The sequence below is a fragment of the Cetorhinus maximus genome, chromosome 11, assembly GCF_964194155.1.
Source record: "Cetorhinus maximus chromosome 11, sCetMax3.hap1.1, whole genome shotgun sequence".
Lineage (NCBI taxonomy): Eukaryota > Metazoa > Chordata > Chondrichthyes > Lamniformes > Cetorhinidae > Cetorhinus > Cetorhinus maximus.
This window is the reverse complement of record NC_135889.1, coordinates 63,898,144-63,917,610: the sequence shown is the minus strand read 5'-3', so window position 1 is coordinate 63,917,610 and position 19,467 is coordinate 63,898,144. Positions and strand designations below refer to the sequence as shown.

General features: G+C 42.8%; 2 protein-coding genes across 3 annotated transcripts in view; one reads left to right on the top strand and one right to left on the bottom strand.

Annotated features, from left to right (window-relative positions):
* Positions 1–19,467, top strand: part of cfap210 (cilia and flagella associated protein 210) — a 109,170-nt gene that overhangs the window by 55,153 nt on the left and 34,550 nt on the right. The window contains exons 4-5 of one of the 2 annotated variants that reach the window (XM_078552120.1): positions 2,115–2,338; positions 8,711–8,884. In XM_078552120.1, the coding sequence (XP_078408246.1) occupies positions 2,115–2,338; positions 8,711–8,884 (398 nt within the window). The remainder of the gene's footprint in view (positions 1–2,114; positions 2,339–8,710; positions 8,885–19,467) is intronic. The other variant, XM_078552121.1, reaches the window with a different exon arrangement.
* LOC144686284 (histone H2B type 1-M-like) lies at positions 11,138–11,515 on the bottom strand. The gene has a single exon (XM_078551370.1). The coding sequence runs from the start codon at positions 11,513–11,515 to the stop codon at positions 11,138–11,140; it is 378 nt and encodes a 125-aa protein (XP_078407496.1).

The following is a 19,467-nucleotide window of genomic DNA, read 5'->3' as shown; positions in this document are numbered from 1 at the left end:
TTTAGTCATCCTTTGTAGGTTTCTAAAATTTTCCTAATCTTCTGGCCTACCACTAATCTTTGCAGCATTATACACCTTTTCTTCAATTAGATGCCGTCCTTAATTTCCTTAGTTAGCGACTGATGGGTGCATCCTTCTCATAGGGTTTTTCTTTATTTTCGAATAATATAACAATATCTACCCTATGTGTACCCTTCATTTTCAGGAACAGTAGCCATTGGGTGTTATGAAATACAATTGACATCAGGAGGCAGAAAATATGGGACAATTTGCTACTTTTTAAGTAAAAGTTGGGACACCTGCAATAGGACTTAAATATGGGACTGTTCTTTTAAAAACAGGGTATATGGTCATCCCAGGCATGACCTATTTCATAGAAATCCATACTGGTTCTCTCTGATTAGCTGAAAATTTTCAAGGTGTTCAGTTGCTAATAATAGACTCTAGCAATTTCCCAGCAACAGATGTTAGACAAGTTGGTCTATGATTGTCTGGTGTTCCTTTATCACCTTTCTTAAATAGCAGAGTGTGATGCCTAGTTTTCCAATCTAAAGGAAGGGTTCCTGAATCAAGAGAACTTTGGAAGAGTCCAGTTAGGTGTAAACATTGCAGTTGCTCTATTTCCTTTAAAACCCTGGGATGTAAACTGTCTTGTCCTGGGGATTTGACACTCTTTTATGCCTTATTCTCTTCCTTACTGTTATTTTGCTTAGGTTCATTTAGTTGAGTTTCTGTCCCTAATTCAATATTAGTTTCCTTGGAAATGCTGATTGCAATAGTATTTACAGTAGAGGAGGCAATGTAATTATTCAGCATGTCCAACATTTCCTCATTTTCATTGACAATATCACTATTATCAGTTTCCAAGAGGTCCACGTCGCTCCTCACCACCCCTTTTTCCTATATAATTGATTTTGTTGATTTTGAAATCCTTGTTTCTTTTAATATTCTCTTTTTGTAGCTATTGCTATCTCTTTTGTCAACCGTTGCTGTTCTTTATATCTTTTCCCCTGTCGCCAGGATCTGTGTTCCTTTGGTATTTTTATATGCTTTTTATTTTAGCTTTATGTTTTCTCTTACCTCTTTAGTTGTCCATGGCAAATAGAGCTCTTGTCCCTTATGGGTATAAATTGGTCTGTATCCCATTATATTATGTTTTTAACATCTCCCACTAATCTCCTGTTGTTTTATCCATTAACAAATTTGCCTAGTTTACTGTAGACAGTCTCTATCCCATTTCATTGAAGTCAGCCTTACTTAAATCTAGAATTTTAGTAGATTTTGTGTTTCTCTCTTCCTAACACTACACTACATTGAACTTGATCATATTATGATCGCTAAATAATGCATCATTAGGCTGTTAACTAAATCTGGCTCGTTACTCATTACTGTATCTAATATGGCCCCCCTCCTTGTTGGTTCTAGGATATAGTGTTACAGAAAATTATCCAAGACACACTCAAAAATTCACTACCTTTTTAACTACTCCTGTCCCTATTTCTTATGTTCTTATGCTAGCCTGCTTATTCCAATCTGTATGAAAGTTAAAATCACTCTCTAGAACCACTCTGCCTTTGCTGTGTGCTTCTCTAATCTCTGTATTTATACCACTTCACGGCTGTTAACAGGTGGCCTATACACAACTCCCACTAAAGTACTAAATCCTTTTTTATTCCTTAATTCTACCTATATAGTGCCTCACAATACTCTCTTATCTGCACAATGTTCATTTTTTATGCACTGGAGATTTCTGTGGCAAATTATTTTGCGTTAAAGATGTACAGTTGCAGAAACAAAGATATGGGGATTAAAATAACTTTTAAAAAAAATCATTGGAATCTTATGCATTACAAAATGTATTTGTTGCTGGGAGCACATATCCTGAAATTACTTGAACTGGCAATAAGATGTGTGAAGTTGAATGAACATACATTTGAGTTTTAAGCTTACTTGGTTTAAACTGTATATATTCTGCTCCTGGCCTCACGTATAAGACACTGATGATCAGTTCTTATAGAATAAATTGGAGATTGGTTTTACCATCCATCACTTATAGCAGGTACTTAGCTTTTATGAATATTTTTATGACATAATTGATATTTTGGGAATTTCAGCACTGACTTATGACAAACCCAGTGACTCTGGTGAATTACATTTTCCAAATTTGGTGGACCTTCGACAAGTTACAGTACTTCCAAAAGCGGAATGGCAACGAATCCAGGATGATCTGAATGGCATAAATAGAGAGGCAGAATTTTTACATGCCCAAAATGAAGAAAGAGTAGCCTTACACTTAAAATCTAAAGAAGTGACTAAACACTGGACGAACACCATTGCAGTAAGCACATTTCAAATATCCTCCACCTTTTTTCTATTATTATACAACATTATATCACTTTATTGTTTGCTTGTATTTATCCATCAGTTAAAGTAGAAAAAAAAACAAGTACTTATATTCTCAGAATGTTACTGTGCTTACAGTACTGCAGCACTGCATTTTTACTGTGTTCCAAAGTATAGTTGGATTGTTTATCCAGTCCGTTATGACTAATCTGAAGTGCAGAGGGGAGGGTGGGAAGTCTAAGACTACATCTAATTTCCTAGTGACAACCTTGAGTATCGCCTTCTAATTTGATGCTGGACCTATGCCAAGCAATCCATATGACATCACTGAGCTGTGCACGCAATTTTCAAGCATTTATCTAATTGGTCAGAAAGGAGTGGAACCCATTCCATTTTAAATGCCCTCCACTTGGTTTCTGGCAGACCAGAAAGTTGAAGTCAAACCCACTATATGCCACCTTGACAAAGAAGAGATTATTGGAGACTTTCAACATTTAACCCCATTTTTGAGGAAGTTACCATGTTGGTGGATGTGATTAGCCTGGTTGAGACGGTATATTTGCAATTTCTAAAACCTTTTGCCAAAGTAGCGCATAATAAATTACTTAATAAGATACAGACTAGTGGTATTAGAAGGCAGATTTTGGGCTGGATAAGAAGTTAGTTGCAAATTATAGGTGAAAGATTGTTCTTAACTGCAGTAGTTCTGTGTAGAAATCAGTTACTAATGGAGTTCTGCAGGAATTGATATTAAGATCATTGTGCTTCACCAGCTTTATTAATGACCTTGATGAAAACATAGCTGGGGTGAGGAGGTGGGGTGGTGGGAGTTTGGGTGCAAGAGTGTTGGAGTACTTTTCAGTAGATCATGCAAAGAAAGATCTGTGATTAGATGAGAATATTAGAAGAAAAGTAGATTACAGGCTAGATGTGATGGGAAATACATCTGTATTTGGCAGATGGATGTAACTTTATATAGAGGAAGGATAGTGTTATTGGGGAGGCAATGGCACAGTGGTATTGTCGCTGGACTAGTGACTAGAGGCTGAGGGGTAATGCTCTCGGGACCCAGATTCAAATAGTGGAATTTGAATTCAATAAAAAATCTGACCAATGACCATGAAACCATTGTTGATTGTTGTAAAAACTCATTTGGTTCACTCATGTCCTTTAGGGAAGGAAACCTGTCATCCTTACCTGGCCTGGCCTACGAGTGACTCCAGACCCACAGCAATGTGGTTGACTCTTAAATGCCCTCTTAAATGGTCTGGCAAGCCACTCAGTTGCAACAAACCACTACAAAGTCACAAAAAAGGAATGAAAGTGGTCTGACCACCCAGCATCGACCTAGGCACCGGAAACGACAACGGCAATCTCAGCCCTGTCGACCCCCTGCAAAGTCCTCCTTACTAACATCTGGGGACCAGTGCTAAAATTGGGAGAGTTGTCTCACAGACTAGTCGGAGCCTGACATAGTCATCCTCACGGAATCATACCTTACAGATAATGTCCCAGACACCACCATCACTATCCCTGGGTATGTCCTGTCCCACCGGCAGGACAGACTCAGCAGCAGTGGTGGAACAGTGGTATACAGTCAGGAGGGAGTTGCCCTGGGAGTCCTCAACATCGACTCTGGACCCCATGAAGTCCCATGGTATCAGGTCAAACATGGGCAAGGAAACCTCTTGCTGATTAGCACGTACTGCCCTCCCTCAGCTGATGAATCAGTGCTCCTCCATGTTGAACATCACTTGGAGGAAGCACTGAGGGTGGCAAGGGTGCAGAATGTACTCTGCGGGGGACTTCAGTGTCCACCACAAAGAGTGGCTCGGTAGCACCACAACTGACCAAGCCCTAAAGGACATAACTGCTAGACTGGGTCTGCGGCAGATGGTGAAGGAACCAACAAGAGGGAAAACCATACTTGATCTCATCCTCACCAACCTGCCTGCCGCAGATGCATCTGTCCATGTCAGTATCGGTAGGAGTGACCACTGCACACAGTCGTTGTGGAGATGAAGCCCTGGCTGCACATTGAGGATACCCTTCATCATGTTGTGTGGTACTACCACCGTGCTAAATTGGATGGATTTCGAATAGATCTAGCAACTCAAGACTGGGCATCCATGAGGCACTGTGGGCCATCAGCAGCAGCAGTGGGGAGGGTGGGGGAGAGGAAGTGGGCAGGCTATTTCAATTCGGTAAGTTAGGATGGCAAGTGGGGATACATACAAGCTATGTAAGCGTTGAACTAGGCTAGTTGCTTAGCATTTAATCATCCTGATAATATAACCTAGTATAAAATAAAAACAAAAAATGCTGGAAATACTCAGTAGATCTGGCAACATTTATGGAGAGAAACAGAGTTAACATTTCAGGACAAGATGACCTTTCATCAGAACTGAAGAAAGAAATGTAAGAGTTTTTAAGCCAGTGGAAGTGGAGAAGTGGCAGGAAGGAGAAGAAAACCCAATCCAAGGATCCTAGAGAGCTGAGGTTGCTCAAGAGGCACTCGCTCATTGGTATTGTCACAGCAGCTCTGTGAAGCACTGTATCGTGGTTCTTTGTAGTTGATCCCTAAACACAAGACAGTAAAATGTTACCTTCACATTGTTGAGTTCATTCTAATTTTTTTAGCCATTATGCACCACACTGTGAAATATCATAGTATTTGTTTGTATACCAAAGGTAAAGATAAAATTGAGCTCCATATTGTCAGGTTTTTCAGATATACACTATTCAGGTACAGCAAATACTTAGGATGTATTCTGTCAATAAGACTTGAAAAGAAATCAAAACTGTGTACATCAAAGCTTTATTCATTTTTTGCTATTTTAAAATGAACTTTTGCTGAGGCAAAGATGGCTGCTACGAGCTACATGACTCAAGATTGGCCATCTGTTCTGGAAGCTTCTAAAACAGATTACAAGAACAAAACAATTCCACTTTCATCCTTGTGGAATCTCACACCCCATTGCAAGATCATATTATAGTCATGAAACTAGAAGGCTAACAGACTAATTGGCTCCCCATTTGGAATGATAATAAAGACAGATACGCCAAAACTCATTATTCCTGAAGAGGTGTTAACGCCACCATTTCACTCCTAAGGGAAACAATGGATTTTGGCCAGAAGCACAGAAACTGCTTGTGAGGCTACAATTAACTCATTAATGTGCCACATCACATGACCCCCCCCCCCCAATGTTTCTAGCCTTTTGGACCATTTTACTGTTACATTTCTAACCTCACAGCTCAGTCTGCTAAATTAACAATAACCGAAAAGATCTCCCAGCTGACCAAGCAGCTGGCCACCATGTTACAACTTCTCGAAGCCTATTTGATTTTAAAAGTCTCTGGTCATTGCTTGCCAACTGGTCTAAGCACAGGAATCCCATTGTATACATCATTTCAAGGACTTTCATGCTGTTCTTTCCAACCAGGGACTCATCTGAACTAAATTCTGCCCTCTGGACTTTAACTTTCTGGACACCGGAAACCAAGTGAACTAATATTCATTTCTGTAGTTCTCTTACTGTTGTTGTCCATAGTTGTAAAAGACCCCTCTTTTCTATCTTCCCTTACTGTAGTATGTGTGTGTGTGCAATATTGCGAACATCATCCCTCTCAGGGTTTGAATGTGAAATAAACTAACCTCATGAGTTAATCATAAAGAGCGTTTGCTGTGTATTAGTTATGAAATTGGATCACAGAAACTGAGGGTTTGGGAAAACACGCCACAGCCTACTTTAAAATAATTTTAAAACACCTCTGCTTATGGACCGATGGTGAAAGGATGAAGAAGTTCAGTTTGCCTCTCTCCTTCCGTAACAGAAGGAAAATGAATTGTTGGCCTTTATTGCAAGGGGGAATGGAGTATCATAGTAGGGAAGTCTGTACAGGGCATTGGTGAGACCACACCTAGGCCAGGATTTTCCGGTGGTCAGGTGGGCTCGGCGGACAGCCCTGGGAGCAGTTGGGAACCCAACCGCCACCCACTATTGGGCACCGACCGCGATTTCATGCTGGCTAGCCAATTAACGGCCAGCCAGCATGAAACACGCAGTGCAGTGCTCAGCGCTGCCGGGGTGGGAGCGGGAGGAGTGCGAGCGCTGAAATTCGTGCATGCGCACGGGTGCACGCAGTTAAAGCTCCCTGAGGCAGCTCTGTGCATCTGAAGATTTTTAAAATTAAAAACTTAAGCAATGTTAAAAACATGTCCCCTCATGTAACTCTGTCACATAAGCAGGGACATGTCATGAATGAAATTTAAAAGCTTTTTATTTGCTGTTGGAAACTTCATCCCGCCTGTGGATGAGGATTCCTAAAAAATCCAAAGGCTGCTTGGCCTTTTTGTCTGCCTGCCAACCATAAGGTTGGATGGGCAGCAAAAAAATTAATTTAATTATTACTTTAATGGCCTTAATAGGCCTGTTAATTGTTGGCACATGCCCGCTAACATATTGGGCGAGTGTGCCATGACGTCGGGACGCTCGCCCAACATCATCGCATGCTCGTTCAGGTCAGGCACGTACCCGCCCGACGAGTGCAATATTCTGCCCCTGCAATATTATGTGCAGTTTGGATCCCCTTACTTACGGAGGGATAAACTTGCATTGGAAGTGGTTCAGAGAAGTTTCACTAGGTTTATTCCTGGGATGAAGGGGTTGAGGAAAGGTTGAGCAGGTTGGGCCTATACCTATTGGAGTGTAGAAGAATGAGAGGTGATCTTGTTAAAATATAACTTTAAGGGACTTGACAGGGTAGATGCTGAGAGGATGTTTCCCCTTGTGGGGGAATCTGGAACTAGGGGACACAGTTTAAAACTCAGGGGTCTCCCATTTAAGACTGAGATGAAGAGAAATTTCTTCTCTGAGTGTTTGGAATTCTCTTCCACAGAGAGGAGTGGAGGCTGGATCATTGAGTATATTCAAGGCTGGTTTAGACAGATTTTTGATCAACAAGGGAGTCATGGATTATGGGGCAGACAGATAAGGTCACAATCAGATCAGCCATGATCTTATTTAATGGCAGAGCAGGCTGGAGTGGTTAAGTGGCCTACTCCTGCCCCTATTTCTTATGTTCTTATGTTAACCTTCACCTCAAGGTGGGTTCGTGGATTAGGAAATTGTGAAAAGTGTGATTAAGAGCTTTTATTAATAACCAAACTAATACAATCCATTACATGCAGTGTCTATGAGATCGACATCAAGATCCCAGAAGCATAGAATTCAGCTAGTGAGCTGCCTACTTTCGCCGGCCACAGTCATCCTGGTCAGATAGTATAGAGTTCCTAAAGTACACCAATGCAGTTATATAATTAACTATTGGAATCAAAATATCATTACCTTGTATTGATTGGTTAGCTGCTCAGTGGTCACCTTGTTTAATGGTTAAATCAGCTGCTATCATTCAGTCCACACGTCAATTTCCTAAATGTTTACTGCATTCTGGATGTTTCACATGCATGATTCTCTGTAGCTTTTAGTTCCTTATCTCTTCCAAATCACTATTGCAGAAGGAAATTATTCTCTATATCCATAATATAGAGTCCATGCAGAAACTTAACATTTCATTCTTGCACTAGCTGCTGTTGTGCTGAAAAAGCCTGTTTGGTACATTTGTACGTCTATCTGAAGTGTGTTTAATTGAACAACTCTACACTACTCTAGCTCAATATTGTATAATTCAATATAATGCCAACTAGTTTATTCTATTTAATAATCTATATTTGCACATATTTGATAACAGGTTATATCTTGAATATAGCCCACATTGATGATATTGGTTTTTAGTATTTTGATCATATTTTCCACAAAATTTTATAGTAAATTGATTTGCAATTTATCAGATTATTTCACTGTTACAGGTTCTGGATAAGTTGAATGGACCACTATTTGTATTTTTTTATCTCAATGGCAAAGACAACAAAATGAGCATTTTTATATAAATTGTTTTTTTAAGTAACCAGCATCATTGTGATAAAAACGATACATACACACTGGCTGTTCTTTCTCCCCAGACAAAAACAAGTCTACCAAATATTTTCAATTCGTGAATATTATTGATCAGTCATGAGATGGAACTTAATCTTCAATTAAAATGTTGCTTGAAATTCTGTTTTACTCAATTGTAGAATACTCATGCTCAATATTGGACTCTTGGAATTGCTATAGAAGTCATTTTACATTTTATGCAAAATTACTAGACCATCATCCTAGAATATTGTAGCACAGAATTGGCTGCTCAGGACCGCATTACATAGAAGGTAGATGGAGTGTACTGTATTTCAAAGGTTAATAATATGTTATGTTAGCAATGTTACAATCTGTACCACATACTAAGTAAAAAATCTGTACCCTAGGGTCAAAGACAAAAAAGGCTTGATGCAGGAAAACTACGTAAAGAAAGGGAAGAAGCAGCGAGGCAACAAATTGATATAGAGGAAGCAAAGTATATGGCACAGAAGAGAAAAGAGAGCCTGGAACAAGCTAGAACCCTGCTTTTCTATCAGACTGATAGAGTGAAAGGATTTAATGTACAGTATGAATTTTTTTGTTTAAATTTTATTTAATTCTTTTTAATTAAAATTTTTTTTTAATTAATAGAAATGTTATCACTAAAGATAATATAAATATAATGGATTTATTTTATGTTCTTGAAATTTTGCTTCACAATTGTAATATGATCCTCTTCTAATAGTCTGTCACAACAGTATTAATCTGTAGTAACTGCTCGCAGTCTTCAATTGATTTGATTTCAACATCACTTAACTGTCATATGTATCATTTTCATTTATTTAGGGAAGCAATAAGTTACATACCTTGTGCAGTATTTCTCAACTTGATATCGGGTATCCCCCATGTAACGCACAAGCTGTCAAGGATGAGCACAAACATGGTTTGATCCCTTAGGTGTTTTTAGATGTCATGAAGCTGGGACATGGGCCGTAACTTCTGAGCTCCAGGGCAGTGTGTCTGGAGGGTACCCCAAAGATACGCAGGGGAACCATCCCCGGAAGTTCTCAGGTAACGATTACATGGCAATTGCCCGGGAAGTTCAAACTTCTGAGAGGCAATTACCCTGCACTGGGAACCCTCTGAAAATGCAATTTAAATCGCAAACTTCAGATGGTTCTGACTGTGTTACAGCAATACTTACCCAGAGACAGTTAGAAAAATTACAACTACTTCTAGCTTCTGGGTAACTATAGCACTGACTCACCCCAACCCGCAGGACTCTCCCTGTCCCACAGTACTCCCCACATCCTTCCCACCCTGACGGGACTTCCCCCACTACCACCCCCAGGCCACCTCACTACACCCCCTCCCCCCCCAATTCCTTGGCCTCCCATGGGACTACACCCCCGCCAGCTCCCCTCCGATCCGAACCCCCATGGGGTTCCCAACCCCCACCCCACCAATACCCTTCAGCCAACTCCCCACCCCCAGGCCTGACCCGACTCACCCAACTCTGACCTACTTACCTTTTCCTTGGCTTGTCAGAGTCCTTTAAACTTAGCTGCTGTAAAAAAGGGGGCGTGGCTTACCTGCGACTGAGCTGCCCTCGACTGTAGGCCTTGGGAGCGTGCTGCATTACGCAGATCTCACCCGGCTTGAGTTGGAAGCTTGGGCAAGATAGGAATGGCTGCATTTTGGGGTAAGTAACTACGAGCAGAGTGGCAATCCAAGTCACTTGCCACTCTACCGAAGTTACGGGCCATGATATTTCCTTCTTGTGACATACAAAGGTGTAATTCTTGGTTGATTAATTGGGGGAAATTTAAAATGAGGGTAACAGCTTACTGCCCCCTGGGATTCTACTGCCTAAATGCAGAATAGAATGTTAACCTTCCATTTTCAGCATCTGGCTGGGACACCTATGAGATGGCAGCAGCGTCCTGCTTTAATTGCAGGTTGGGCCCCCCGTGATGTCCTTGAGTCTGACTGTAAATTCAGACTGAGGCCTTAGCATTGAGGAACAGTGGTGCCTCGCCTGCCAGATTGAATCTGTTGGGAACTGCTTTGAGGACTAGCAGAGTCACATGGTAATTATTTCAGGTTTCCTTATGAGCCATGAGGTGCAGGGTGCTCTTCTGGCTCCACAAGGAAACCTTGAGCACTCCTGGCTTGGCATTTCCTTCTTAAAATTTCAGGTCATGGCCTTTCATTAGCTCTCTTTCTCTCTCCACAGAAGCTGCCAGACCTACTGAGCATTTCTAGCATTTCCTGTTTTTATTTCAGACTTCCAGCATCCGCAGTATTTTGCTTTTATATTACTATTTATAGTATGCTATCTTTCCATATTAGTCATCCCAAAGTGCAACACTTTCATGTCACCTGCAAACTTTATAATGCGGCTCCCTGCATTCAAGTCTAGGTTGTTTATAAAAACTGAAGATACTAATTGAGTCAAAACTATAGTCTTCAAGGAATATGACTGCAAACCACATTCTACTCTGAAAAACATCCATCCACCACTACCCTTTTCCTTCTGTCTCCGAATTAATTTCATATCCACATCTCCACTTCCCCTTACTTGCATGGGATTCCATCTTCTTAATAAGCCTCTTGTGTGACACTTGTCAAATGCCTTTCAAAAGTTCATACTGTAGATTGTGACATATAAGTCGACCCTAAGACCCCAAGACCATTTTTTGGCCCCAAAAATCATGGATGGATTTTATGGGGGGTACATATTACCTGCGCCCCCCTGACCTAAAAGTCAGTTGGTACCTTGCCAACCAGAAATCCAGCTGCCCTGCGGTGATTTTGAATGTTTTTCAGTCCGTTTACTTGGAGCTGGTGTACTTGGTGACCGCCTTTGTCCCTTCCGACACGGCGTGCTTGGCCAGTTCCCCGGGCAGCAGCAGGCGCACGGCGGTCTGGATCTCCCGGGAGCTGATGGTGCTGCGCTTGTTGTAATGGGCCAGGCGGGAAGCCTCACCCGCGATACGCTCGAAAATATCGTTCACGAACGAGTTCATGATGCTCATGGCCTTGGAGGAGATGCTGGTGTCGGGGTAAACCTGCTTCATCACTTTATAGATGTAGATGGAGTAACTTTCTTTCCTGGATCTTTTCCTCTTCTTGCCGCCCTTCGCGGGCAACTTTTTCTGCGCTTTCTTGGCACCCTTCTTGGAAACCTGCGCTTTCTTCTCATCAACCATGATCACAATATTGCACTAGATGCCGGTGTAATTGGTTTGGAGTGGGACTTCTGCCCCCAGCAGGGAGGAAGTCCCACCCTAGAGAGCTGCCAGCCAATCTTATTGGCTTGCAGCTCTTAGTCCCAACAATGCCAGAAGAGAGAAGCAGCCACTGCTGGGACCACAAGCAGTCCCAAAGAAGAAGAGAAGATGTCTCCCAGACTTGAGGTAAGATCTGGGAATTTTAGGCAGGCCCGGCTGAGAGAATCCAGGGGGGTGGGGGGCGGGGGTAGGAGTGTCAGATTAGAGAGGCCAGCGGGGCGAGGGATAGAGAGGGAGGAAGCTCTGGGGTGTGTCTCAGATGGGCTGAGGGGACCCCCAAAAGGAGGTACCACCCACTTCCTGCCCAACAGCAGCCCACACAGTCAAAGCTGCTGGGCTGTGTATGTAATTCTTCCTATGTCACAATCTATGCCACATACTTTAGGCTGCATTTTATCAGCTGAGTGAGGACCCTGACGTTGGAACCAAATGCGGGTTTTGAGGCCACGCTTGCTGGCAGGGAGACCTGCTTGGCAATCTTACTATAGGTGACTTCCTAATTGGCCGTCTATGAGCCTGCCATTCAATTAAGGACATGATTTCAGTAGAACTGAATATCAGGCATGGTTGTATAACTGGTGTACAGAGCAATTCTACCTGTTTCACATCCCTGGCCATGTTTAATTTCATCCTCAGTGTCTTAAAGCTTTCCCAACTTCTACACAGTTGCAAAGGGAGGTGCTGGGGTGTAACTTCTGAATCGTTATGAATAACACCACAGGAGATGTTTGTGTGGTACAGATGTTTGTTGGGCATAAAACCTCTGGAAAGAATACAGCAGCGATTCACCAGAAGACCTTAAAGGGTTAAATTATGAGGACAGGCTGCATAAACTTAGCTGAATTCCCGCATTTATAAGGATAAAGGATGATCTAATCGAGGCTTTTAATATGATTAAGGGAGACAATAAGGTAAATATAGAGAAACAACTTTTCTCTAGGGAGGTCCAGAACAAGGGTGCATGACCTTAAAATTAGAGTTGGACTGCCCATAGGTGATGTCAGGAAGTACTTCTTTTTCTCACTCACTAAAAGCTGTGGATGCTGGGTCAACTGAAATTTCCAAGACTGTGATTGATATATTTTTGTTAGTAAGGGTATCCAGGGATAAGGACTAAAGAAAGGTAAATGGAGTTGAGGTACAGATCAGCCATAGGAACAGGAGTAGGCCTTTCAGCCTGTCGAGCCTGCTCCGCCATTCAATTAGATTGTGGTGGATCATCTACCTCAATGCCACATTCCTGCACTATTTCCATATCCCTTGATGTCATGAGTCTCCAGAAATCTATTGATTTCTGTCTTGAATATGCTTAATGATTGAGCTTCCACAGCCCTGTGGGGTAGAGAATTCCAAAGATTCATCACCCTATGAGTGAAGAAATTCCTCCTTATCTCAGTCTTAAATGGCATACTCCTTATCCTGAGATTACGTCCCCTGGTTTTGGACTCACCAGCTAGGGCAAACATATTATCTACATCCACTCTGTCACTCCCTGTAAGAATTTTGTGTTTCAATGAGGCCACCCCTCGTTCTTCGAAACTCTAGGGAATTCAAACCCAGTCTCCTCAATCCCTCCTCATAAGACAATCCCACTATCCCAGGGATTAATCTAGTGAACCTCTGTTGCACTTCCTCTATGGCAAGTTTATCCCTCCTTAGATAAGGGAACCAAAACTGTACACAATACTCCAGGTGTGGTCTCACAAAGGCTCTATACAACTGCAGCTAGACATCTTTACTCCTGTACTCAAATCCCCTTGCGATGAAGGCCATAACATTTGCCTTTCTAATTGCATGCTGTACCGACATGCTAACTTTTAGTGACTCATGAACAATGACACTTAGTCCTTTTAGACACCTGCACTTCCCAATCTCTGATTTAAGAAATATTCTGTCCTTCTGTTTTTTTCTACCAAAGTAAATAACTTCACACTTATTCACATTATATTTCATCTGCCATGTTCTAGCCCATTCACTTAGCCTGTCAACGTCCTCTTGAAGCCTCCTTGCATCCTTCTCACAATTTACTTTCCCAGTGGCATTGAGGTAGATGATCCGCCATGATCTAATTGAATGGCGGAGCAGGCTTAATGGGCTGAATAGTGTACTCCTGTTCCTATGGCTAATTTCTACCTCAACTTCATTTACCCACCTTTAGTCCTTATCCCTGGATACTCTTTGGTGTCATCAGCAAATTTGTAAATATTACATTAGGTGCCCACATCCAAATCATTTAGATAGATTGTTAACAGCTGTGGACCTAGTACTGATCCTTGCGATACCCTGCTAGTAACAGCCTGTCATTCTGAGAATGATCCGTTTATTCCTACTCTCTGCTTTCTGTCTGTTAACCAATTCACAATTCATACTAGTATATTTCCCCCAATTCCATGCGCTCTAATTTTATTTACTAACCTCCTGTGTGGCAGACACCTGTGTATGCCCTTTATAGTGAAGACCAAAGCAAAATACCTGTTCAATTCATCCGTCATCTCCCTACTTTACATTATCAATTCCCCAAACACATTTTCTATCGGACCAACGCTCACTTTGTTAACTCTTTTCTTATTTAAATATCTATAGAAACTCTTACTATCCATCTTTACTAGCTAGCTTTCTCTCATACTCTAATTTTTCCCTCCTTATTAATCTTTTTGTCATTCTTTGCTGCTCTTTATATTCTTTCCAATCTTCTGACCTGCCAGCCATCTTTGCGTAAGTATATGCTTTTTCTTTAAGTTTGATACTATCTTTAACTTTCTTTAGTTAACCACGGATGGAATTTTTCTTTCTATTGGAATGTATATATTCTATGTATTCTGATATATCCCTTTAAATATCTGCCACCGAACTTCTATTGACCTATCCCTTAACCTCATTTGCCAGTTCGTTATAGCTAGCTCTGCTTTCATGCCCTCATAATTGCCCTTATTTAAGTTTAAAATACTAGTCTTGGACACACTCGCTTCTCCCTCAAAATTAATATAAAATTCAATCATATTATGATTGCTGGTACCTAGGGGTGCATTCACTAGGAGGTTATCAATTAATCCTATCTCGTTGCTCAATACCGGGTCTAGTATAGCCTGCTGTCTGGTTGGCTCCAGAATGTGCTGTTCTAAGAAACTATCCCAAAAACATTCTATGAACTCCTCATCTATGCTACCTTTGCCCATCTGATTTTTCCCGTCCATATGTAGTTTAACACCCCACCATGATTATTGCTATACCTTTCTGGCAAGCTTCCATTATCTCTTCTTTTATACTCTGTCCTACTGTATAGTTACAATTAGGGGGCCTGTACAGCACTCCCACATGTGACTTCTTGCCTTTATCATTCCTTATCTCAACCCAAATCGCTTCTACATCCTGGTTTTCTGAACTTAGGTCATCCCTCTCTAATGTGCTCATACCATCATTAATTAACAGAGCCACCCCTCCACCTCTTCCTAAATGTCACATACCCTTCAATATTCAGGCCCCAATCTATGTCATCCTGTAGCCGTGTCTCTGTAATGTCTATCAGATCATACTTATTTGTTTCTATTTACACTATCAGTTCTTCTTTTTATTTCAAAAGCTATGTGCATTTAGATACAGAGCCTTTCGTTTTGTCCTTTTATTATTTTTGTAGTTTCTAGCCTTATCTGCTGATTTATGCTTAGATTTGTACCCCTTCCTGTCACAGTCTGTTTATCATTTCCCCTATTAATACCTGTCTGTCTTGCCTTGTCTCTACTCTTTGGTAAACCACATCTTCCCAAATTTGATCCCTTGCCCCCACTATTCAGTTTAAAACCCTCTCTACTTCCCTAGTTAGGCGGCTCGCAAGGACACCAGTCCCAGCATGGTTTAGGTGTAGACTGTCCCAACAGTGTAGATTCCACTTTCCCCAATACCAGTGCCTCACAAACCGGAACCCACTTCTCCCACACTAGTCTTTGAGCCATGCATTAATTTCCCTCATCTTATTTGTCCTCTGCCAATTTGCACATGGCTCAGGTAATAATCCAGAAATTATTACCTTTGAGGTTCTGCTTCTTAATTTGGTGCCTAGCTCGTCACACTGACGATGCAAAGCCTCCTTCCTCATCCTGCCTATGTTGTTGGTATCTGAATGGACCACAACCACTGGATCTTCCCCCTCCCACTGCAAGTTCCTCTCCAGCCCTGAGTAGATATCCTGAACCCTGGCACTGGACAGGCAAGAATACCATCTGGAGTCTCTCTCTTTGCTACAGAGACAGTGTCAATCCCCCTTACTATACTGACCCCTACTACCACTACATTCCTTTTTGCTCCTCCCACTTAGATGGCATCCTATACCACAGTGCCATGTTTATCCACCTCGCAACCCCCACTCTCATCCAAACAAGTGGAGAGAACCACAAACCTGTTGGACAATTGCAGAGGCTCACACTCCTGTACTCCTCTGGGTCTTCTTACTTGCCTCACTCACAGTCACACCCTCCTGTCCCTGGCCATTGACCAAATCAGAAGTCCCTATCCTAAGTGGTGGGACTGCTTCCTGGTATAAAGCATCCAGGTAACTTTCCCTCTCCCTGATATGTCGCAGAATCTGAAGCTCAGCTTCCAGCTCAATGACTCAGGCCACAAACACTTACTACAAATGTGTTTGCCTGGATCACAATGTTATTCAGGAGCTCCCACATGTTGTAGACTTGACACATCACCTGTCCTGTGTTTTAAATAATTATTTAATTATATTAATAATTTATTTATGTTGCTTTCTTATATATTTTATTAACTTTACCACCAAATTGTGTACTATTTTAAACCTTAGGGATAGAATAGAACTTACCCACTTACCAGATACTCACCAAACACCTAGCTCATTTCCCTGTCGTAGAGCAAGAACCAATTTCTATGGGGTGAGAAAGATAGAAAGAGGAAACAAACATCCCCCCCCAACTCCTCTCTCACCAAACTCCAAGGGCTGAATCTTCTGGCTGGCGTGCGGGTGGCGGAGTCTGCACGCCAGTGCTTAAAATGTGCGTGGCATCGCGATATTTCGGTCAGCGGGCGTGCCCGCCATTAATTAAAGGCCTTGTTAAGGCCATTAACTCTCCAATCGACCAGGATTTTGAGGGGCCCGTGCGAACTTTGGGTTGGCGCACGGGCCCAACGGGCGGGCGGGTAAATGATTTTTTTACAAACCTCATCCAGTGGCGGGATGAGGTTTGATATCGGAATTAAAAAATTGTTATAAAGTTTTTGTGTATTTCATTAACATGTCCCATCTCGTGTGACATTTTCACATGAGGGGGGGCATGTTAATGGTTTTTAAATTTTTCTATTTTTCATGTTTCACTGCCTTTCAGCGATTTCCCTGAGGCAGCACGTTGCCTCAGGGAGATGTGTGCTCTTTCGCGTGCATGTGCGAAAGAGCGCACTCTGGCAGTTGGGGAATCCCCCCCCCCCCGGCCGCCGCCGCCGCCTGCACAGGAAGCGCATAGCGCTTTCCATCGGGCGACACACTGGGCGGGCCTTAATTGGCCCGCCCACGTAAAATGGCGGCGGGGCCCGTTTCGGCGATGGCGTCGGTCGGGCCCGCCTGCCCATCAAGAGCAAAATTCTGCCCCAAGTCTTCTCTCAGTTAGCTGCACTCCATTTGCCAAGGCTGCACTAAAGAACCCTGAATTTATAGTAAACTGAACTGGGGCAACAGTAACCAGATTCAATCAGTTAGTTAATTAACTACTCAGCTCCTGCAGCTGAGAGTGATTTTACCATAAACTATATAAACTCTAAACTAGATTTGTATTCAATGCAATTTAGAATGTAAAGGATGATTTGATTGAAATTTTCAAAATATTAAGGGAAATAGTTGGGGTATATAGAGAGAAACTAGCTCTGTTGGTTGGAGTCTAGGACTAGGGGGCATAATCCAAAAATTACAATTTATGAAACACTTCTACATGCCAGGGGTGGCGAAGTTTGGAACTCTCTTCCACAGATGGCAAAGGATGCTTGATCAATTGTTAATTTTAAATCTGAGATTGATAGATTCTTATTAACCACAGGTATTAAGGGACATGGGGCAAGGAATTATGAGGTCACAGATCAACCATGATCTTATTGAATGGCAGAACAGGCATGAGGGAATAATGGCTTTCTCCTGTTCCTATGGGTGGAATTTTCCCATCCTGCCCACGGCGGGTTTCATGGCTGGCGGGAGCAGAGTATCTGGAGAGAGGCAAATAATCAGATTCCTGCCGGCGTAAAAACAGTTTGCAATTCTCCCAGTGGTGGGTTGTGTATCCTGCTGACTAGTGAGATGAACACCGCTTGCATTCATTACCATCTCATGAACGCTCATTAAATATGCTTCTCGCTGAAATTACATGGCACCTTCCAATCTTGCGTCATGCCAGTGGGAAATCACGCCAGTCTGAATCATGTTTGAAAAAGAGTGATGTGCAGCGGTGAGACCTCACTTCGCTCGTGACTTCGAGGTGAGTGCAACATTCATAGCTTATCTGCCATAGTCCTGCGCCAATCTTGTTGCGATGCCAGTGGAACACCACGCTGCTAGGCGTATAGGTTGGTCTGCTCACAGAGGGTGCCTCTGTAGCCCTGAAGGACACCACTGTGCAGCAGTACTCAGGCAGGGCTGAACACATAAACAGAGACCAGCATTGCAACTGGGATGGGGGGGTTGGAAAGCATAACAAACACATGGGAAGCAAAGGAGCAGGATGGCATTGCAAGGGAGTGGGGAGGAGGGGGAACACAAGATATGCAAAGGGGCAGGAATGCGTTGCAAGGTGGGGGAGGGGGAATGATGGCAGGCAGAGGGGAGATCAAGGTGTGGGAAGCTGGAGCTGGACAAGGGAAACTGAAACACTGAGACGCAAAGGGTGGATGGGATACCACATGTATGAATGGGAGGGGATGCACACAGACTCCGGAATTGGAGTGTTAGTGTGGCACAAGAGGGATGGATCGCACAGAGAATCATGAAGTGGGAGGGGGTGGAAAGGGAGACAGTATAGTGATCAGTCATGAGAGCAATGGGGAACTCATTGAAAGCCAAAGTCCTTGGTCTGGGGCCAGCAGGTCGGAGTCAGAGAGTAGAGTCATTCCTTAGGCTCACAGTCAGGAGTGAGAGAGTAGAGACAGTCCTTGGGCTCACAGAGGGAGAGAGTAGAGAAGGTCCTGGGGAACGCAGTCAGGAGTGAAAAAGAAGAAACAGTCCTTGGGCTCTGTGTACTTCACAGTCAGTAGTGAGAGAGTAGGAGTGCAGCAGGCCATGCCTCAAATCTATGCATAGCATGCACATTGTACTCCCGCTCCAGAGTGGGGCAAGGGCTTTGTGCTCACTTGGGATAATACACAGCTTGGGATGCAGGCCGTTTTCACAGTCCATGTCCATTGACTTTTCTGGATTTGTACTGGTCTGCAGGTGGGATGGTAATGGTTATGGGAGGCATCTGCAGCCTGTATTTGGGAAAAACATAATCAAGGGGTGGCGGGGTATGTGAAGAACTCTTGCAGGGGGTCTCCTCTGAAGGTGACCATGCACACAGCCTCGAGATGGGGAGGAATGAGGTCTACATGGGCATGTGCATGTCAACGATGATGGGCTCAGGGGTGAGGGTAGAAATGTTGACCACGACAACAATGGGATCCAGTATTGCTGGGTGAGGCTGTAGGATAACAGGAGGGAGCTCTACCTGCACATTGTGAGGTTCCAGGTCAATTTGTGGACAGTGAGAGGAGAAGCATCAAAGTTGGTCTAGAAATAATAGTGTAGAATCATCAAGTTGCATACACGAAGTAATGGCGCAGTTTAAAATCAAAAGTAGACACGAATCTGCACAGGAGGGGTCTGAGGCAGTCTGGGAGGA